This window comes from Hemiscyllium ocellatum, chromosome 18, assembly GCF_020745735.1.
Source record: "Hemiscyllium ocellatum isolate sHemOce1 chromosome 18, sHemOce1.pat.X.cur, whole genome shotgun sequence".
In the NCBI taxonomy this organism is placed as follows: Eukaryota; Metazoa; Chordata; class Chondrichthyes; order Orectolobiformes; family Hemiscylliidae; genus Hemiscyllium; species Hemiscyllium ocellatum.
In genome coordinates this window covers 18,712,316-18,731,805 of record NC_083418.1, presented here as the reverse complement: position 1 = coordinate 18,731,805, position 19,490 = coordinate 18,712,316, and the positions used below count along the sequence as shown (strand labels likewise).

The 19,490-nt window shown below is 44.1% G+C and overlaps 1 protein-coding gene across 2 annotated transcripts in view; it reads right to left on the bottom strand.

Moving 5' to 3' along the window:
* Positions 1-622: 622 nt before the first annotated feature.
* ldlrad3 (low density lipoprotein receptor class A domain containing 3) overlaps positions 623-19,490 on the bottom strand; it is a 102,738-nt gene continuing 83,870 nt past the window's right edge. For both annotated transcript variants that reach the window (XM_060838720.1, XM_060838721.1), the window contains exons 5-6: positions 11,828-12,191; positions 623-7,405 (exon numbers count right to left, since the gene is read on the bottom strand). In XM_060838720.1, coding sequence (XP_060694703.1) covers positions 7,219-7,405; positions 11,828-12,191 — 551 coding nt within the window. In that variant the 3' untranslated portion in view covers positions 623-7,218. The remainder of the gene's footprint in view (positions 7,406-11,827; positions 12,192-19,490) is intronic.

The window sequence follows — 19,490 nt, the reverse complement described above, 5'->3', positions numbered from 1 at the left end:
AATTCCCTATTTGATGCCATCCCTATGTAACCAATGCTGTTTGGAGGTCTATAGACCATTCCTACTAATGTCTTCTTCCACTTGTTGATTCTTAGCTCCACATGTAGACTTCCTGCACCAATATCCTTGATCACTCTTGCACAAGTTTCATCTTTCTCTATCAATGCTGTTCCATCTCCTTTTCCATTTTCCTGTCCTTCCTGAAGATTGAATACCATTGGATGTTCAGTTCCTAAGCTTGGTTCCCCCATATCTCAGTAATCACAACCATAGCACTCCTGTTTACAACGATTTACTATATTCATTCCTAAACCTTATTGCAAATGCTCTGTGCATTCAGAAATCGAGCTTTAGTCTTGTTTTCTTGACATTTTTTACGTATTTGCTTTGCACTACAGCCCTACTTGCAGCCTGCCTTTGAGAGGGATTAGAAAACAAAGGATAGAAGGCTCAGTGAGTTGCAGGAACAAAGACACATGTGGGTTTTTGTGCAAGGATCACTGCAAGTGGAAGGTGAATCGAAGAAGTGACAAAAAAACGCATATGGAATTCTGAGTTGAATAAATCAATGCGCAGAGTATAAAACAACATTGTGATGAATCTTTATTAAATACTGGTTTATTTCTGGACATAACAATTTAGGAAGAAAGTGAATTCTTTACAGAGGAACAGAACAGATGTACACAAATATTCCTGGGAATGAAAGCTTTTGATTATGTGGTTATGGCTTTTCATGTTGATTTCTCCAATTGAACTGTGTAGAAGATAGTTTCAACAGCAGTTTTACCATTCCCAGTACATAGTCTGAACCTGTAGAATTCCTGGTTTAAATGTATGCCACCCTTAATAACGATGCTGTGCTTATTACACGTTTGTAGGAGACTGACTTGTTGATTGCAAGGTTTTGTAATTATTTCAATGGTATAGAATCCTTAGTGTGAACTGGTAGTTTAAGGCTGTTAATTTCACACCAAAGTGTCATGTTGTGAGATGAAGTGGAACGGTGGCATGGTGGTTAGCACTGCTACCTCACAGAGCCAAGGACCTGAGTTCGATTCCAGACTTGGGCAATTGTCTGTGTGGAATTTGCACATTGTCCCTGTGTTTGCGTGGGTTTCCTCCCGGTTTACTCGCACAGTCGAAAGGTGAGCAGGTTAGATGGATTGGCCATGCTAAATTCACCCAGACTGTGCAGGCTGGATGGATTAGCCATGGCAGTTAGAGGGTAGGAGGTTGACTCTGGGTGGGCTGCTCTTTGGAGACTTGATGGGCCAAATTGGCCTGCTTCCACACTCTGGGGATTTTAAGAATCTAAAATAAAATCAACTGATTTACCACTATTTACATTTGTTACAGCCTTTGGTCTTTTGAAGTACAATTACTAACCTGTGACAGAGATCCAAAATGCACTGCCCAAGAGTTGGGTGGAGGCACTTTCAATTGTGACTTTTGAATGGGGAATAGGAACAACGAACAATTTGCTGGGCTACGGGAAAGAATGGCCAGGGCTATGTGGAACAGGCACATTTGTTTTTGCTGAAAATGTGTTGCTGGTTAAAGCGCAGCAGGTCAGGCAGCATCCAAGGAACAGGAAATTCGACGTTTCGGGCACAAGCCCAAGCTAGCATAGTCACAATGGGCTGAATGGTCCCCTCCTCTGCTGTCGCCCATTCTTCAATTCTGTGTGAAGTCTTAAGCCATGGTCCTGTGTCCTTTAGGAGCTGAACAATAACGGGGCTTATAGGGTGAGGACATCCTCATGAAGGTTGCATTAGCACAGCCTGTATTCCCTTGAGGAATGAAGATTGAAGGGGGATGAAACTGATGCGTTTAAAATGCTATAAGTGTTTGACAGAGTGGATACAGGAAATAAAGAACAATGGCATTTAATCTTAAAAATCAGGGCAACATTCAGAACAGAAATCACTCAAAGGGCAGTGGAAATTTAGAAATCCTTACCTGAGAGGAATGATGGTGATGGGACAAATGGAAATTTGAAGACTGAGATGTTACTTTGGAGTCTTTGAGGATGGGGAGCTAAATGATGTGAGGTACAGGTCAGTGTAACTCAACTGAGTGAGGCAGTAAGCTCAAAGGGGCTGAGTGTTCCACCTCTTCCTCAGTTGCACCCAGAGATTGTATATCTATATACAACAGGGGAACTCCACCTTACTCTGGATTCAGATCCAGGTCTCTCAGGATAAGCAAATAGTTTTTGATGACCATCTTTCTTCAAGAATGGAGTATAAGCCGGGAAGGGAAGGTCTGACAAATCAACCATCTTCTATCGCCCACTTTTCCTTTCCAACACTAATTTTCAGAAGAATTTACAGACTGCAGCAGATCATAATGGAACGAAAACAGAGAGTGCTGCAGGATCTGAGCAGGCCTGACAGGGGCATCTGTGAAGGCACAAACATTTTGAGTTCTCGGTGACTCTTGGTTAAGGCTAAAACGGGGGCTGGGAAAGTGACGGTGTAGAAGAAGCAGAGAGAAGTAGAGTGGAACAGACGGGAAAGGTGCTGCAGATCACCAGGCAAAGGAAGTGGTCATCACAGCAGAGGAGAGATACTGGTGAAGAGAAGGTGGATGCTAACAGTGGAAAATAGGCCAGTTCTCCTGATAGCAAGTTCATGCAAACAAACACTGGGGTGGGAATCAGAACAGGCATCAGAGTTCATAGTTCTGAAATTGTGGAGCCATTCCTCCAGCTTCCACTGGGATTTGCTGGAATACTGTAGCAGGGCTAGGACATAAATGTTGGCACAAATACACAACAGTGCTGCAAAGATGAAATATCTCTCTTTCAGAACACATAAATATTACTGCGAAAGCAATATAACAAAAGGACTTTACTCTTTGCATACCCAGTAGATACACTGTCCAACAGAGACCCCGATTTACTATCAAAATCTGATTCAAAACATTAAATAGCGTGATTCCCTCTGAAATATGACAAGCAATACTCCTCAGCTAAGATGTAGAATCAGAAGATTCAATGAGGAACAGGGACACAGCTACTGCTCGACTGAAATTCTGATTTAGATTCAGTTTGCTACTTGGTTCCTGAGGTACAAGGCTAGCTATTTCCAAAATTCAATTATTCATGCAAGTGGATGCTACACGGTTTTACGAGGCATAAAACATGGAGCTGAAACATAAACAGCAAGAAATAATTCAGTCCAGCTGCCTTGGCTTGGGATATTAATGGGCTGAATAACTGCTGCTAGAAGCATCTGATACCAACAAGTGATTCGTCTTCCAAGGCATAAATCTTCAAATGCAAATCCAGCTAAGATGCAGATCATTCATCTGATGGGTTGGGAATTTGAGCTTTAAACGCTGACTATTTAAATGTTTTACCAAGTTATGCCACCCATTCAGTGATCGTCTCCAGAATGCGATGCAGATAATGAGGAGGCTGACCAATCTCAGTAATGAATGAGCGAGAGCGAGACTCCGAGTGAAACCGATGTTAACGAGTGGAACTTAATGTTAGGCTAAGGCTTCAAATTAGGATAGCATTCAATGTGACTAGGGCCATCCAAATCAGCACGGGAGGGAGTAAGAGATGGTTTGGTACGGTGAATGTTAATAGTGAGAGAGAATTGTTCAGTGAGATTATTTACACAGGAGGGGATTTGATACAGTGAGATTGTTTATAATGGGAGAGGGTTCGGTACAGTGGGAGTGTTTACAATGGGAAGGGGTTTGGTACAGCGGGATTGTTTACAATGGGAGAGGGTTCGGTACAGTGGGAGTGTTTACAATGGGAAGGGGTTTGGTACAGCGGGATTGTTTACAATGGGAGAGGGTTCGGTACAGTGGGATTGTTTACAATGGGAGGGGGTTCGGTACAGTGGGATTGTTTACAATGGGAGGGGGTTCGGTACAGTGGGATTGCTTACAATGGGAGAGGGTCTGGTACAGTGGGAGTGTTTACAATGGCAGGGGGTTCGGTACAGTGGGATTGTTTACAATGGGAAAGGGTTTGGTACAGTGGGATTGTTTATAATGGGAGAGGATTTGGTACAGTGGGATTGTTTACAATGGGAGAGGGTTTGGTACAGTGGGATTGCTTACAATGGGAGAGGGTCTGGTACAGTGGGATTGTTTACAATGGCAGGGGGTTCGGTACAGTGGGATTGTTTACAATGGGAAAGGGTTTGGTACAGTGGGATTGTTTATAATGGGAGAGGATTTGGTACAGTGGGATTGTTTACAATGGGAGAGGGTTCGGTACAGTGGGATTGCTTACAATGGGAGAGGGTTCGGTACAGTGGGATTGCTTACAATGGGAGGGGGTTCGGTACAGTGGGATTGTTTACAATGGGAGAGGGTTCGGTACAGTGGGAGCGTTTACAATGGGAGAGGGTTCGGTACAGTGGGATTGTTTACAATGGGAGAGGGTTCGGTACAGTGGGATTGCTTACAATGGGAGAGGGTTCGGTACAGTGGGATTGCTTACAATGGGAGGGGGTTCGGTACAGTGGGATTGTTTACAATGGGAAAGGGTTCGGTACAGTGGGATTGTTTACAATGGGAAAGGGTTTGGTACAGTGGGATTGTTTATAATGGGAGAGGATTTGGTACAGTGGGATTGTTTACAATGGGAGAGGGTTCGGCACAGTGGGATTGTTTACAATGGGAAAGGGTTTGGTACAGTGGGATTGTTTATAATGGGAAAGGATTTGGTACAGTGGGATTGTTTACAATGGGAAAGGGTTTGGTACAGTGGGATTGTTTACAATGGGAGAGGGTTCAGAACTGTGGGAGTGTTTAAAATTCAAGATGTTGTCAATTCAGCGTGCATGTTTAGGAATGGAAGCTGTTTGAACATCACAGTAGTTTTGAATGTAATGGTACTGAATGAGGTGGTCTGTTACTGTCAGTTGGCATGTGACTTTGTAATGTGTGATCTTTACAAGGGCAAATAGATTTAAAAGCACAGTCCGTTAACAAGGAGGAAGGTTTAAAGTGAATTCCATACAATAGGAGATGAGTGTGCAGAGGAATTCTGTCCAATATCAGGTGGCTATACAGAGAAATTCCAGAGAAAAGGAATGAACACCAGAGAGGTTTATTACAATGGAATTCAACAGAACATATGAGGTTTGTTGTCAAGTATAATCAGATGGGAGGTCATACAATGGAATTCTAGGAGTGGGACAATGTAAATTTACATCAGTCGGGAGGCTTAATCCTGTAGAATTGTTTGAAATGCAGTTGTCCTGGTATTCTTCAATAAGTAGTCAATCGGTACAGCTTGTTATGACAAGAATTTGATATATTTTACAGTGGTATTCTATCAAATGGGGAGAGAGTTTGGGCACAATTTCTTTGATGCTAACACTTTTTTATTGTACATTGGAAAGGAATATTGGGTACAGTAAATCTTCAGACATGTGACAGAAGCTGGGTAAGTGGAATGCTATGCAATTGCAGGGTCATTGGTGGAGTGTAATTTCTTGGATAAATGTGTGTTGTTTACCTTGGTGTATCTACATCACGAATATTTGACTTGCTGATATTGAAGACAGTGTCGGACAGGTTTCCGTTACGCAGTCATAGAAATGTACAGCACGGAAACAGACCATTAGGTCCAAATTGTCCATGCCAACTGGATATCTTAAATAAATCTAGTCCCATTTGCCAGCACTTAGCCCATATCCCTTCTGATACATGTACCTGTGAAATGACGAGCACATCTCTATTATGGGTAAACGGGTTTATGGTTCTGTTCATGTGTGAAAGACCGTCCACCTTTAACACTATATGAATATAAACAATCAAATCAAACAACATTGCTTTGTCTCGAGGGAATTTACATAATTATAAAAGTGACAACCACATAATGGGACAATACTATCATTTTTGTGACGGAGGAGTGAATCTTGGAATACAAACAAAAGTCATTTGAAATGCAGAGTAAATCCCGACACTGTTTACAAAATGAAAGAAAATGAAGATGTGAATTTTTGTTTTTCACTTTGGAACAGCTGGTTTTAATTTTGTCATTAAGTCCTTCCTGATGGAGCAACATGAGGTTTGAAATCTGAAAGAGTGAGATGTTGCAGGGCATGTTGTTTATGTGAGCTCTGAAGGTTAACTCAGTGTGGTTGCACAGGATACCGATGTCCACTTGTAAGTTTTCATTGGAAAACATGCATCTTGAAGCCTTATATCATTATTGTCAAGATTGTGGTGAATAACCTGTAAGTGGAAAACCAACTCCAGCACTGCAGGGGATGGGAGTGGACTTTCCCCAGCTCCGTCCACTTGCCTTACACCCTTGTCTAACGTTAGAAACAACTGCTGCTCTGACACCCGGAGACAGTGGTGAAGTAGATGCAGCAGCGCAGATCTCTGGCACGTGCTCTTTCACCTCTTTCTTGCTTTCAGTTAAGGTGGTAGGTGGCCCTGAGATTCCTCAGGACATGTGCTGTTGAAAAGGCACATCTGCGGCTTTTTGAGTTTGTTTCCTGGCACAGATGGCATGGAAATGTCAATGCAAGTGAGTTCCTCCACCCATCCCACCACACGAGGCCAGGACTGTGAATGGTGAAGTGACTTCAGGACATGTTCTGCTAAAGGGAAAACGCCAGCAGGCTGGGTGTCAGCTTGGAGGAAGGGGAAAAAGAGAAGAGGAACAGAAACAGATGGCTGCCTCACAAGCTAAACAGTGATTCTGCTCTCTTTGAATACCCAGAGCAGAAGTGTGAGAATATACTGTGTTTTCAGATTCTGAAATGTAGAATTTACATTTAGCAATGCAATCATAAAAACCAGCAGATTCTGCTCCTTTCTGTTATGTCTAGATCATTTGTTTGAAACTCTTTAGTGATTCACAATGTTTCTTTAATCGGTGGGAGAGTGCATTTACATCAGGAGCTTATCCGAGATTGTTCATCCCTCCAAATCTCTGGGTATTTCCTGTTTAGATTTCGAGTCCAGTTTCCTGGCTGCCCCACAGAGACGTCCGCAAAAAGGGCAAGTTTCCTGGGTCGAACATCAGTGGAAAAACTGGATTTTATTCCTCAAGGTCACACAGCTGGATGCCATAGTTGTGTCTTCACAACAAAGGGACGAACCCATGGTTAAAGTGTGTGAGTTATTCTTTTTGCTTCTCAAGTTAAATCCTTCAATCCAAACTCTCTTTAAATAATAAGTAGTGCAAGAACACACAACTGCTGTCCCAAGCGGTCACTGTGGCTTTGCTCAGAGCCCCACCTCTAACCTGGTGTTGAGCAGGCAGTCTCTCATTTCCACACTCCCCTGGAGGGTAGCTGGCTGTCCACAGCTCAGCGTGCTCCCTGCTCTGGACCGGTAGGGGGGCAGCTCCAAGCGGCTGGGGATCTCAGAATCTGGTAGGTATGGAGGAGGGGGGAGGTCAAACCACGGGGGCCTGCAGGAGAAATGAGAAGGAAATGAGCACGGAAACAAGCAGATCATTAACGAGGATGTTCAATACTGACAGAGGCTCTGGGGAACGTCAGAAAGTACTTAATGGTCTTCCAGATAACCCTGTGAACAAGTCTCAAGAGTAATATAGAATACCATTAGCCTGAGCTCCTGAATTGTATTCCGCACTGAGTGCCTGACTGATACTTCATGTTTACACTTCCAATGCTACCTGATATTTCAGAGATCATTGAGTTGTAGAATCTCTATAGAGTGAAAGGAGGCCATTCGGTCCATCGAGTCCACACTGCCCCCCCCTCCCCAAAGAGCATCCCACCCAGGTACACTCCCCTAACCTATCATCATCATCTTTCATTCCCCATAGCTAATCCACCTAGGCTGCACATCCCTGAACATTATTGGCAATTTAGCCAATAACCTTCACGTCTTTGTGACTGTGGAAGGAAACCCCAGCGCATGTGCAGGAAACCCACGCTGACACGGGGAGAACATGCAAACTCCACACAGTCACTCGAGTGGTCCCTGGTGCTGTGAGGCAGCAGTGCTAACCACTGAGCCACCATGTAGCCCGGATGGTGGTATGTGAAAAGGGCCCCCACCTACACGGTGGATGGACTGTGCTGCAAAACAAGCGACAGCAAAGACACAAGCTGATTGAGTCAAAGGAACCTGTCTGCTCTCAGCCCCCTCCAATGAGACTTTCAGAATCACCAGTGAGTGGAGTCGATGGTTGCCGTGACTTGGAGGTGCCAGTGTTGGACTGGGGTGTCAAAGTTAAAAATCACGCAATACCAGGTGATAGTCCGACAGGTTGATTTGGAAGCACTAGCTTTCGAAGCACTGCCCCTTCATCAGGTGGTTGTGAAGGAGCAGCACTCTGAAAGCTAAAGCTTCCAAATCAACCTGTTGGACTCTAACCTGGTGTCATGTGATTTTTGACTCATAGAATCAAAATAGTGTTCAAGAGTTTTTGACTGTAACCACTAAGTATCACGATCTTTTTGTGTGAATGGCAGCTGTTGATGTGGATGCTGCTTTTCTCATGTAAATCTCCCCCATGTCCACCTATTGTTTCTGTGCTCGTCCCACTATCAACCCTTTGGCTCACTCCCATCGTCCCTTTTGCCATTTAATCGCTCCTGCCCTCCCCCTACCCTGTCACAGATTAGCCCTTTTTTTCTCGCCCTTCGAACCCTACCAGCTTTCCCGGCCTCTCTCCTCGTTTAAAACCTGCGACATCGTCAACTCAGCCTGTGAAACTGTGCTGTGTTTTGGAAGGTGGGAATGGGGGAGGGGAGTTTGGATCAGCTGTTTTACAGCACGCTCCAGACCAGTTTTCCATATTACGGTCTGCGAGGAAACAGTCAGGCAGCCCACACTCCCTCAGGCCCATTGCAGATTATAAGAGATTGTTTAAAGGCCACCTTCAGGGTCCATTCTAATTGCGAGGAGGGCAGGACTGACATATGATGAGAGACCGGATCAGTCAGGATTTGTATTCACTGCAGTTTAAAAGAATGAGAGGCATCTCAATGAAATTTGAACAAGATGAACGCAGGAAGGGTGTTCCCGATGACCAAGATGTCCTGAAATAGGGGTCACAGTCTAAAGATGTGCGGAAGGCTACTTAGGACTGAGATGAGGAGAAATGTCTTCACCCAGAGAGTGGGGAGCCTGTGGAATTCTCTACCACAGAAAGCATTCAAGGCCAAAGCATTGAAACACTTTTAAGAAGGAGTAAGGGATAAAGAGATCAAAGGATATAGAGGGAAAGTGGGAACGGGAGGTGGGGGGGTGGGGAGGTGGGTGGTGAGTTGGATGATTAGCCATGGTCAGGTGCAGGTGAATGTCCTCTTCCTGCTCCTGTTTTCTATGTTTCCATTCTGCCTCTGCTACTAGGTTAATGTGGGCAGGGTAAGGAGAGGCTAATGCGGGTAAGCCCAGCAACTTTCACTGAGTGAATGGCTGTCAGGTAAGAGGGGAGCGGTTGTCTCCTTTTGGGGGAGTCCAGTGGTAGCCCCTCCCACCAAGACTAACTCCGCCCTCCGAGTCTCCCAAGCCCACAAACTCATCTCCCAGCATCCCCCCACTGGGGTCCTAATGGCCATTCCAAATCCTAGATGACTTTTTAAGTCCAAGCACCAGTAGGTTCACCCTTCAGCAACTGCCTAATCAGAGGTCACCGCTCATCTTGAGTTTGCTGGGTTGACAGTGCAGTTGGCCAATCAGATTGATCAGCAGCTCTCTAGAGTTGGGGTCCCTTTCAGACGTGAGGTCACGGGGTAATGGTGAATGGTGTCTGCCCGATGCAAACTGGACCTCATCAGAGCAACAGCAAACATTCAGGAGCAAACTCAATTGGGCACCAATTAATTCTCGCTTTGTTTGAGGCCACTGCAGCATCAGGCAGTTGCTCCCAACACACAATCCAATGACAGAAGATTTCAGAATCTTCCCAGTCACCATCAAGGGGGCACCATTTATTGCCCATCCCTAGAAGCTCTTGAGAAGGTACTGCTAAACTGCTTTTGTGAACTGCTGCTGTCTGTGTGGAAAATGTAGTGCCATCAGGGAGGCAGTTCCAGTGTTTTGATCTGAGAGTCGTACAGCCACACAGCACAGAAACAGACCCTTTGGTCCAACTCATCCATGTGACCAGGTTTCCCAAAGTAAACTAGTCCCACTTGCTTCTGTTTGGCCCATACCTCTCAAAATCTTTCCTATTCATGTACCTGTCCAAATTTGCTGGGTCCATTGCTTTTTGTAATTTATATAAATGAGTTGGATATGAACGTAAGTGGTATAGTTAGTAAGTTTGCAGATAACACCAAAATTGGAGATGCAGTGGACAGCCAAGAAGATTACCTCATAGTTCAATTGGGATCTTGACCAGATAGGCTAATGGGCTGAGGAGTGGCAGATGGAGTTTAATTTAGATAAACATGAGGTGCTACATTTTTGAAAAGCAAATCAGAGCAGGAACTTATACACTTAATGATAAGGTCCTGGGGAGTGTTGCTGAACAAAGAGACCTTGGACTGCAGGTTCATAGTTCCTTGAAAGTAGAATCACAGGTAGATAGGAGAGTGAAGAAGGCATTTGGTATGCTTTGCTTTACTGGTAACAGCATTGAGTACAGGAGTTGGGAGGTCAGGTTGCAGCTGTACTGAACATTGGTTAGGCTGCTGTTGGAATATTGCAGGCAATTCTGAGACCAATTCTGGTCTCCTTCTTATCGGAAGGATGTTGTGAAACGTGAAAAGATTCAGAAAAGATTTACAAGGATGTTGCCAGAGTTGGAGGATTTGAGCTACAGGGAGAGGCTGAACAGGCTGGGGCTGTTTTCCCTGGAAGTCGGAGGCTGAGGGATGACTTTATAGAGATTTATAAAATTATGAGGAGCATGGATGGGATAAATAGACACCCACCCTGGGGTGGGGAAGTCCAGACCAGAGGGCATAAGTTTAGGGTGAGAGGGGAAAGATACAAAAGGGACCTCAGTGGCAGCATTTTCACATAGAGGGTGGTACGTGTATGGAATGAGCTGCCAGAGGAAGTGGTGGAGGCTAGTACAATTACAGCATTTAAAAGGCATTTAGATGGGTATATGAATAGGAAGGGTTTACAGGTATATGGGCCAAGTGCTGGCAAATGGGACTAGATTAGGTTAGGATATCTGGTTGGCATGGATGAGTTGGACCAAAGGGTTTGTTTCCGTGCTGTATATCTTTATGACTCTACAACTCAAAATGTTGTAACTGTACAAATCACCCTCTACGTGAAAATGTCACCCCGAGGTCCCTTTTAAATCTTTCCCCGTCCCTCAACTTAAAATTATGCCCTCTAGTTTTGAACTACCCTACCCGAGGGAAAAAGACTTTGGCTATTCACCTTAGTTATGCCCCTTATGATTTTATAAACCTCTATAATGTTACCCCTTAAGCTCCTATGCTCCAGAGAAAGAAACGCGGCCTCTCATTATAACTCCACCCCTATAGTTCCAGTAACTTCTTCGCAAATCTTTTCTGCACCCTTTCCAATTTAATAATATCCTTCCTCTAGCAGGGCCATCAGGATGGTACACAATTTACTTTCCTGAATTGAGATTTGCAGTACAAGTCATGGTCTGGGAGGTACTGCTGAAACACAGCCTTAGTCATTGACTATGGTTGATCTTGCAGGTATACATATTGTAACCACTGTGCAGATGTGGTAGAGAGTTTAGGCGACAGAATGGACTGCTTTGTCACAAGGCAAATGTTGAGCTGTATTTTCTGGTTAACATTCCAGAAACCATTGGAGTTCCAGTTATAAAACAACTGTCTGTCAGTAACGAGTGAAATCTACAATTGAAACCAATGTAGCTTTCATTGTCTGTGGCTGGTTGGGGCAATTAGCTCCCTACCTGTGTTCCAGCACGGCCTCAGAGTACGAGGGTGGTACTTCCTCCATTGCCAGTGGCTGGTGGTACATGGAACTGGGCGTGAGCTGGATGCCATTGCTGGTGCTGTATGTGACATTGCAGTGGTGGCTGCGGTCTAGAATGACCAGCCTCGACAGGAGCAGTGGGTGCTGCAGGCGGTGCAGGGGTGGCGTGACGTGACCAATCAGGTTGTTCCTCTTGCGGTGATGGTGCAGCATCATGGCGAGCAGGGCCACCAGGAGGATGAAGACCACCGAGCTGCCTATGATGGCAAAGATGACGCTTGGGTAGTATGGGAAGCGGACATCGGACGTGACATATTCACGGTCACCATCCAGGCTGTCTTCTGCGAAAGGAAAGATCATTGAACACTCCATTGCTACTAGCATACATGAAATTGCAGATTCCAGGCAATAATTGGGCAGCACTGAGATGGTAACACAAAGAAACTTAAAGCTATCCTGACCCAACTTGGGCTGCTTTCAAATACATACCTTAACAGAGAAAATACAACGTTACTTTAAAATCTGGGAAGGGCTGTTCATTATCACAACTGGCTTCACAGAGTCTGTCACTCCCACAGTGTGGCTCAGAGGAAACTGGAGAATGTGCTTCGATACTATTTTCATTCAATGAAATGCAAACGAGGAAATTAAATAATAGACAGCTCTTTAAAGGAAAATGGTTTGAGGAAATTGATTGAAATTTAGCTTTGAGGAGAGATGATGAACTCCAGCCCCTGTGTGTTCGCTTGGGTACTTGGGAAAACACATGCTCCATCTCCAGGGACACGGATCCATGGAGGAGATGCAGGCAGTCTGCTCTGCTGCATCGAGCTGTTAATGAACATCTTGAGTAGGCTCAAGGGCCAGATCTTCAAGGAGTGGCCTCCAATCTGTCTGCATCAGTTTACTAAAGACCTAGAGTATCTTGATGAAATCCAAGCAAAGGCTGAGGCTCAGTTCAGCTCCTTTGAGTGATAAAAGAGGGCTGCAACCTCACATGATCTGTATGAATGTGGACCTGGGATTCATTAAGACCATAGACTCGATGGGCAGACTGGGAGTCTGTGAATCAGCTTAAGCTACAATTGCACAGGTCTGCTGCACGTAACACCCTCCACACCACGTCCTCAGTGGTAGAGGGCCTCTAAAAAAGCCCTTCACTGAGGGACCCTGCCATCTCTGGACAGCAGGGCAGGACACCAATGAAATGAAGGGTTAGTTGTATTTTGAGTAAAAACTGGACAATTGTGCAATGCAACATACAATCAATTTCTCTGTTCAGTCGCTGTGACTGTAATTTGCTTGTCTCCTTGAGGTTGCATTGTCTCATGATGGTGAATAGATAGTGTGTGAAGCCAATTAAAGGCTAATTAATCCGAGGCATCACCAATTACCTTTAGCTGATGCTGTTCGTTAAGAACCGCACATGCTTTTTGCTTGGTTCCCTCTTATTAGCGATTTTCTGCTCCTTAATAAATACATTTGAACCAAAAATGGCAAGTTTAATATATCCATTATGCCAAGGGAGATTGGTGACAAAAACCTCGAAACATTTTGCTTTATTCATGGCGCTACGTGAATGCAGGTTTATTGGTGGGACGTTGAATAAGAGGTAGTGTTTACTTTGTCTTGCAAAATCCTCCTAAATATACTAAACACCTGGAGCAAAGGGAGAAAATACATTGAAATAATTACAAATAAATGTGATTACAATGAAATATACCCAATTTTCAGAGGAATGCAAACTGTTCTTACATAAAACAATTAACAGACCCTTTATCAGGGCATTGCCAGCGGTAAACAGAACATTATTTACGATTTCAGCCATGCCTTTGACTTCTTTTTTCGGTTGCCAATCAATCTCATCCTCCTTTTGACGACTCTTTATTGTTTCTGTGTCAAGAGGAGACATGTGGCTTCCCATTTATGTTACTCACTGATCTACTCTCATTGCCTCTCATTTCCTTTTGCAATCTTCCCATGTACTTCTTATACTCAGTTTGGTTTTTGACTGAACTATGAACTTGACGTTCACCATAAGCCTGTCTCTGCAGTTTCATTTTAACATTTGTATCTTGATTATCCAGAGGAGTGTAGATTTGGATGATTCCCATTTCCTCATCATGGAAATGTGTATGATGTCTATCTGAACCATCTCTTCCTTGGAGGTTCTACATTTCTCCTTCGTGATTATAGCTGCCATGCCAACATTCAAATCCACCTGGACCAGAGTTTTATAAATTAGTGAAATTAGTGCTTCTCCTAGGTTAAAATATTATTTGATTTTTCCTTTTCCACCTCAACACCAAACCTAATCATATTATGGTCACTATTTCCCAAATGCTGTCCCCATGAAACAAGCTCCAGTTGCCCCACTTTATTCCCCAAAATTAAATGCAGAACTGCTAATTTTCTCCTTAGATTGGAAAAATGCTGATCGAAAAAACTCTCCTATAAACATTCCAACAATTCTTCCTCCTGTATGCTGTTATTTTTGAAATCTGTATTTGAATAAATGAAGTCCTCCACCCACTTGTTTGAAGTTCTTGCAGCTTTCTGTGAATTTGCTGAAATTTGCCCCTTCTCCCTCATTCCCATTGTTTGGTGCCTCTCCTACTCGGGACCCCTTTCGAACCCTCCCTCTCAGTACTAGTTAGCATTCCCATGAGTACACTGGCCCCAGCCTGAGCAACCTAGGACAGCACCTTTATCTTGGGTCAAATTGGCCCCAAGAATCTGAAATCCTCTCTTTTGTGTCAGTTCTCCACAAACGCTACGTTGGTGCTGCTAGGGACAGAAGAACTAGAAGCAGCAAGAGCCAATTCAGCCCCTCAAGCCCACACTGCCACTTATTATGAAATGCATTAGTGAATGCATTAATGCATTGCACTGCAAGCAATTCTGAGATTACCACCTGTAAGATCCTCCTCTTTAACCTCCTCCTTAACTCCTTGAACATTGTATGCATGACCTCAAGCCTTTCCTACCCACATCACTAGGTCCAACATGAACCGTAACCTCTTCCCTGTAAAATGTTCCGAATGTGTCCTTTACCCTGACACCATGGGGTCTCACAGAACTACCAATCCTCCTGCCTACTGACCCCGCATGTTCACAGTATATCTTTGTGCCTCTGCGTAACCATATTTTTTGATCAGATTCCCTACAGTATGGAAACAGGCCCTTCAGCCCAACAAATCCACACCAACCCTCTGAAGAGAAACTCAGCCAGACCCATTCCCCTACCCTATATTTATTCCTGCCTAATGCACCTCACACTGTGGGCAATTTAGCATGGCCAATTCACCTGACCTGGACTGTGGGAGGAAACCGAAGCACCCAGAGGAAACCCATGCAGGCAGTCGCCCGAGGCTGGAATCAAACCCGGATCCCTGGTGCTATGAGGCAGCAGTGCTAACCACTGAGCCACCGTGCCACCTCCAAATCGTTTATCCCAGAGTTGGAGATATGCTCGAGACTGCACTGCCCTACGGGGTTGTCACCTTCACTGAAAGTTTGTTGGAGAGTATCAATGCCCCAAAGAGATTCCCACTTCCTAAGCATCCTCCTAAATGCAATGCCTATGGGATGAACAGTGTCTGGAATGCAGGAAATTCTCAGCGACCTCAGTTACCCCTCAAGCTCCAAAATCGATCCTAAAATAACAATACTTCAAAAATACATTGCAGCTTTAAATATGAAAATGTTCTCACAACTCATTTGTCTATCTGCTGAATCACTTGCTCTATATCCCTTGAGTTTAATTATGTCACTTCATGCTCTATTAAGCCAGTGAAATTGCTTCTATTAAGCATTGCTCTGTAAAACACATTAAGGCACGCCTCCTCAGCCTTAATGAACATAAAGCGGTTTCAATTGAAACAAAGGCACCACTGTAGCAGGTCAGTGACACTCTGATCCAGAAATGGAGTCTCTGTCACAGAAATGAAAGGAAATATCCGGGACCACTCATTCTCCAAGTAAGAGCCTGTTATTCAGCTGGAACGACGCAAGAATTCCAGCTATCTCCGGATTTGCAGCTCAACAAAGTTGTCATGTTTGTGAAAACATTCCTCCTCTCTCAAATGCTTTCAAGTGGGATGTGAGACTCCTACATATTTTTAATATATTTATAAATAATATGCTCTCAGCTCTCGGGGCTTTAGCTCCAGCAACCTTTTCAATTTATGTCAAGGTGTCTGTGAAAAACAAATGCACCACAATAAGCACTGAGCTACCAATCCCCATGTCCGAGAGATACAGATATATGAATTAGGAGCAGGCAGCACAGCTCCTTAGCCTTACTCTACCATTTCCTAAGATCCCAGCTGATCTGGTTAGTCCACATTCGATTTGATTTGACGTATTTATTGTCACATGTACCTAAGTACAGTGAAAAGCTTTGTTTGTGAGCAATCCAGGCAGATCATAGTAAGCAATGACATATACACCATATAGTGAAAAAAGAAACTAAGAGGCAGGCACACACGTGACATCGCACAGAGCGTGCACCTGATATTCCTGATAACTTCCCCCCCACTACTTACCTTTTAAAGGATCTGTCTAGCTGCCTCTGCCTTAAAAATACTTGAACGTTCTGCTCCCACTGCTTTTTGTGAAAAAGAATTCCAAAGGCTCACAGCTGTCAGCGAAAACGTTCTCCCATCGCTGTCCTAAAATGGCCGAACTCTTATTTTGAAACAGTGACCCCCGAATTCTAGGTTCTGCCAGAACAGGAAATGTCCTCTCCAATTCTACCCTGTCAAGACCCCTCAGGATCTTGCATTCTTCAATCAAGTTACTCCTTCCTCTTCTGGTGGATTACAAGCCTCACCTCCTTCTCTGGACTGTTTCCAATCCTTTACAGCCTTCCTTAAATAAAAAGACCAAGACTATATGCAGTGGTCTCACTAGGGCTGTGAAGCATGACCACACTACGTTTTGTATTCAATTCGCCTCATTTTAAACAATATCATTCAGAGACTCAAAGAATTCTTACAGTGATGAAAGAGGCCATTCAATCCACTGAGTCAGCACCGAGCCTCCGAACAGCATCCTGTCCAGATCCACTCCTCCATCCCATCCATTTCCTACCGCTAATCCCCCTAGCCTGCACATCCCTGGACACTATTGACAATTTAGCATGGCCAATTCACCTAACCGGCACACATCTTTGGACTGTAAGCTATTCTATAAACTTTCCCAATTAATTTTTGTACCTGCATATTAACCTTTGTGATTCATACCCTAAGGCCCCCAGATGTCTCTACATCTCAAGCTTTGCAACCTCTCAGCATTTAGATCATATGCTTTTTAACTCCTTCAAAATGCACAGATTCACATTTTTCCAGATTATATTACATGTTTCAGATTGTGCTCCACACATTTAACCTTTATAGCCTGTGTCCTCTTTATAACTTACTTGCCTGTCTTTCCTTGCATCATCAGCAAATTTAGTAACCATGCCTTCTGTCTCTTCATACAAATCATGGGAAGCGTTGAGGCCCTAGCACTGAACTCTGTAGCATACCATTTGTTACCCCATGCCAACCAAAAAATGAACCATTAATGCCCATTCTCGATTTAGTGTTTGCCAGCCAATCTTTCCTCTATGCTAACATGTTACCCTCAAACCCTGAAGTTTTATTTACTGCAATAACCTTTGACATGGAACTTTATCAAATGTTTTCTGGAAATCCAAGTATTGTTAGTCCAGTGGGTCCCCTTTATCCATAGCATATTACTTAGAGTCATACAGCACAGAAACAGACCCTTCAGTCCAACAAAATGCCAAACTAAACTAGTTCCACCTGTCTGCTTCTGGCCCATATCCCTCCATACCTTTTCTATTCATCTTCTTATCTAAATGTCCTTTGAATGTTGTAACTGTGCCCATATCCACCACTTCCTCAGGAAGTTCATTCCTCATGTAAACTACTTTTCTGTGAAAACAAGTTAACTGTCACGTCTTCTTAAAATCTCTCACCTCATCCTAAAAATATGTCCCCTAGTCTTGAAATACCCCATCCTAGAGAAATGACATCTGCGAATTACCCTATGATTTTATACATCTCTATAAGGTCAACTCTCAATCTCCTACACTCCACCATGGGTGATATGGTGGTCCAGTGGTTACACTGCTGCCTCACAGCATCAGGAACCCGGGTTCGATCCAGCTTTGGGTGACTGTCTGTGTGCAGTTTGCTCATTCTCCTAGTGCCTGCATGGGTTTCTTCTGGGTGCTCTGGTTTCCTCCCAGAATCCAAAGATGTGCAGGTTAGGGTGAATTGGTCATGCTAAATTGCCCATCATGCTAGGTGCGTTAGTCAGGGGTAAATATAGGATAGAGGAATGGGCTTTTTGAAGAAGTAGCAAAGAAGATTGATAAGGGCAGAGCAGTAGATGGGATCTATATGGACTTCAGTAAGGCATTCGACAAGGTTCCCTATGGGAGACTGATTAGCAAGGTTAGATCTCATGGAATACAGGGAGAACTAGCCATTTGGATACAGAACTAGCTCAAAGGTAGAAGACAGAGGGTGGTGGTGGAGGGTTGTTTTTCAGACTGGAGGCCTGTGACCAGTGGAGTGCCACAAGGATCGGTGCTGGGTCCTCTAATTTTTGTCATTTACATAAATGATTTGGATCGAACAGAAGAGGTATACTTAGTACGTTTGCCGATGACATCAAAATTGGAGGTGTAGTGGACAGCAAAGAGGGTTACCTCAGATTACAACAGGACCTGGACCAGATTTACAAGGATGTTGCCAAGGTTGGAGGATTTGAGCTATGGGGAGAGGTTGAATAGGCTGAGGCTGTTTTCCCTGGAGCGTTGGAGGCTGAGGGGTGACCTTATTGAGGTTTACAAAATTATGAGGGGCATGGATAGGGTAAATAGGCAAAGTCTTTTCCTTGGTGTGGGGGAGTCCAGAACTAGAGGGCATAGGTTTAGGGTGAGAGGGGAAAGATATGAAAGAGATCTAAGGGGCAACTTTTTCACGCAGAGGGTGGTACGTGTATGGAATGAGCTTCCAGAGGAAGTGGTGGAGGCTGGTACAATTGCAACATTTAAGAGGCATTTGGATGGGTATATGAATAGGAAGGGTTTGGAGGGATATGTGCCGGGTGCTGGCAGGTGGGACTAGATTGGGTTGGGATATCTGGCTAGCATGGATGGGTTGGACTGAAGGGTCTGTTTCCATGCTGTACATCTCTATGACTCTATAACTAATAAATAGGGAAAGCTGCAAAACATGAGCACATCCTGTTCCATGTGGGATCTTCAGGACATTGCTGGTAGATGACATTATGTGCAGGAAGTGACATCAACTGCAGCGTTTTGAGCTTTGAGCAGTGGCTGGCATCATGAGTTTGAATGCTTTGTGGATCACATCAGCGATGAACTAGGTGACTAGCAGACAGTCAAGTGGAATAGGCAGGTAATATAGGGGAAGTCCCCTCAGCATTTTTCATTCAGTTCTGAATACTGTCAAAATTGGTGGTTCATCTTGGAACTGTAGATAGAGCCAAGGCCATAATTGTTCAGCTTTACCACAGAATATGAAGGAGGCTGCAGGAGTAATAGTGATAAGAGAATCAATAGTTACAGCAACAATCAGGTACATGTGAGGTGCAAGAGC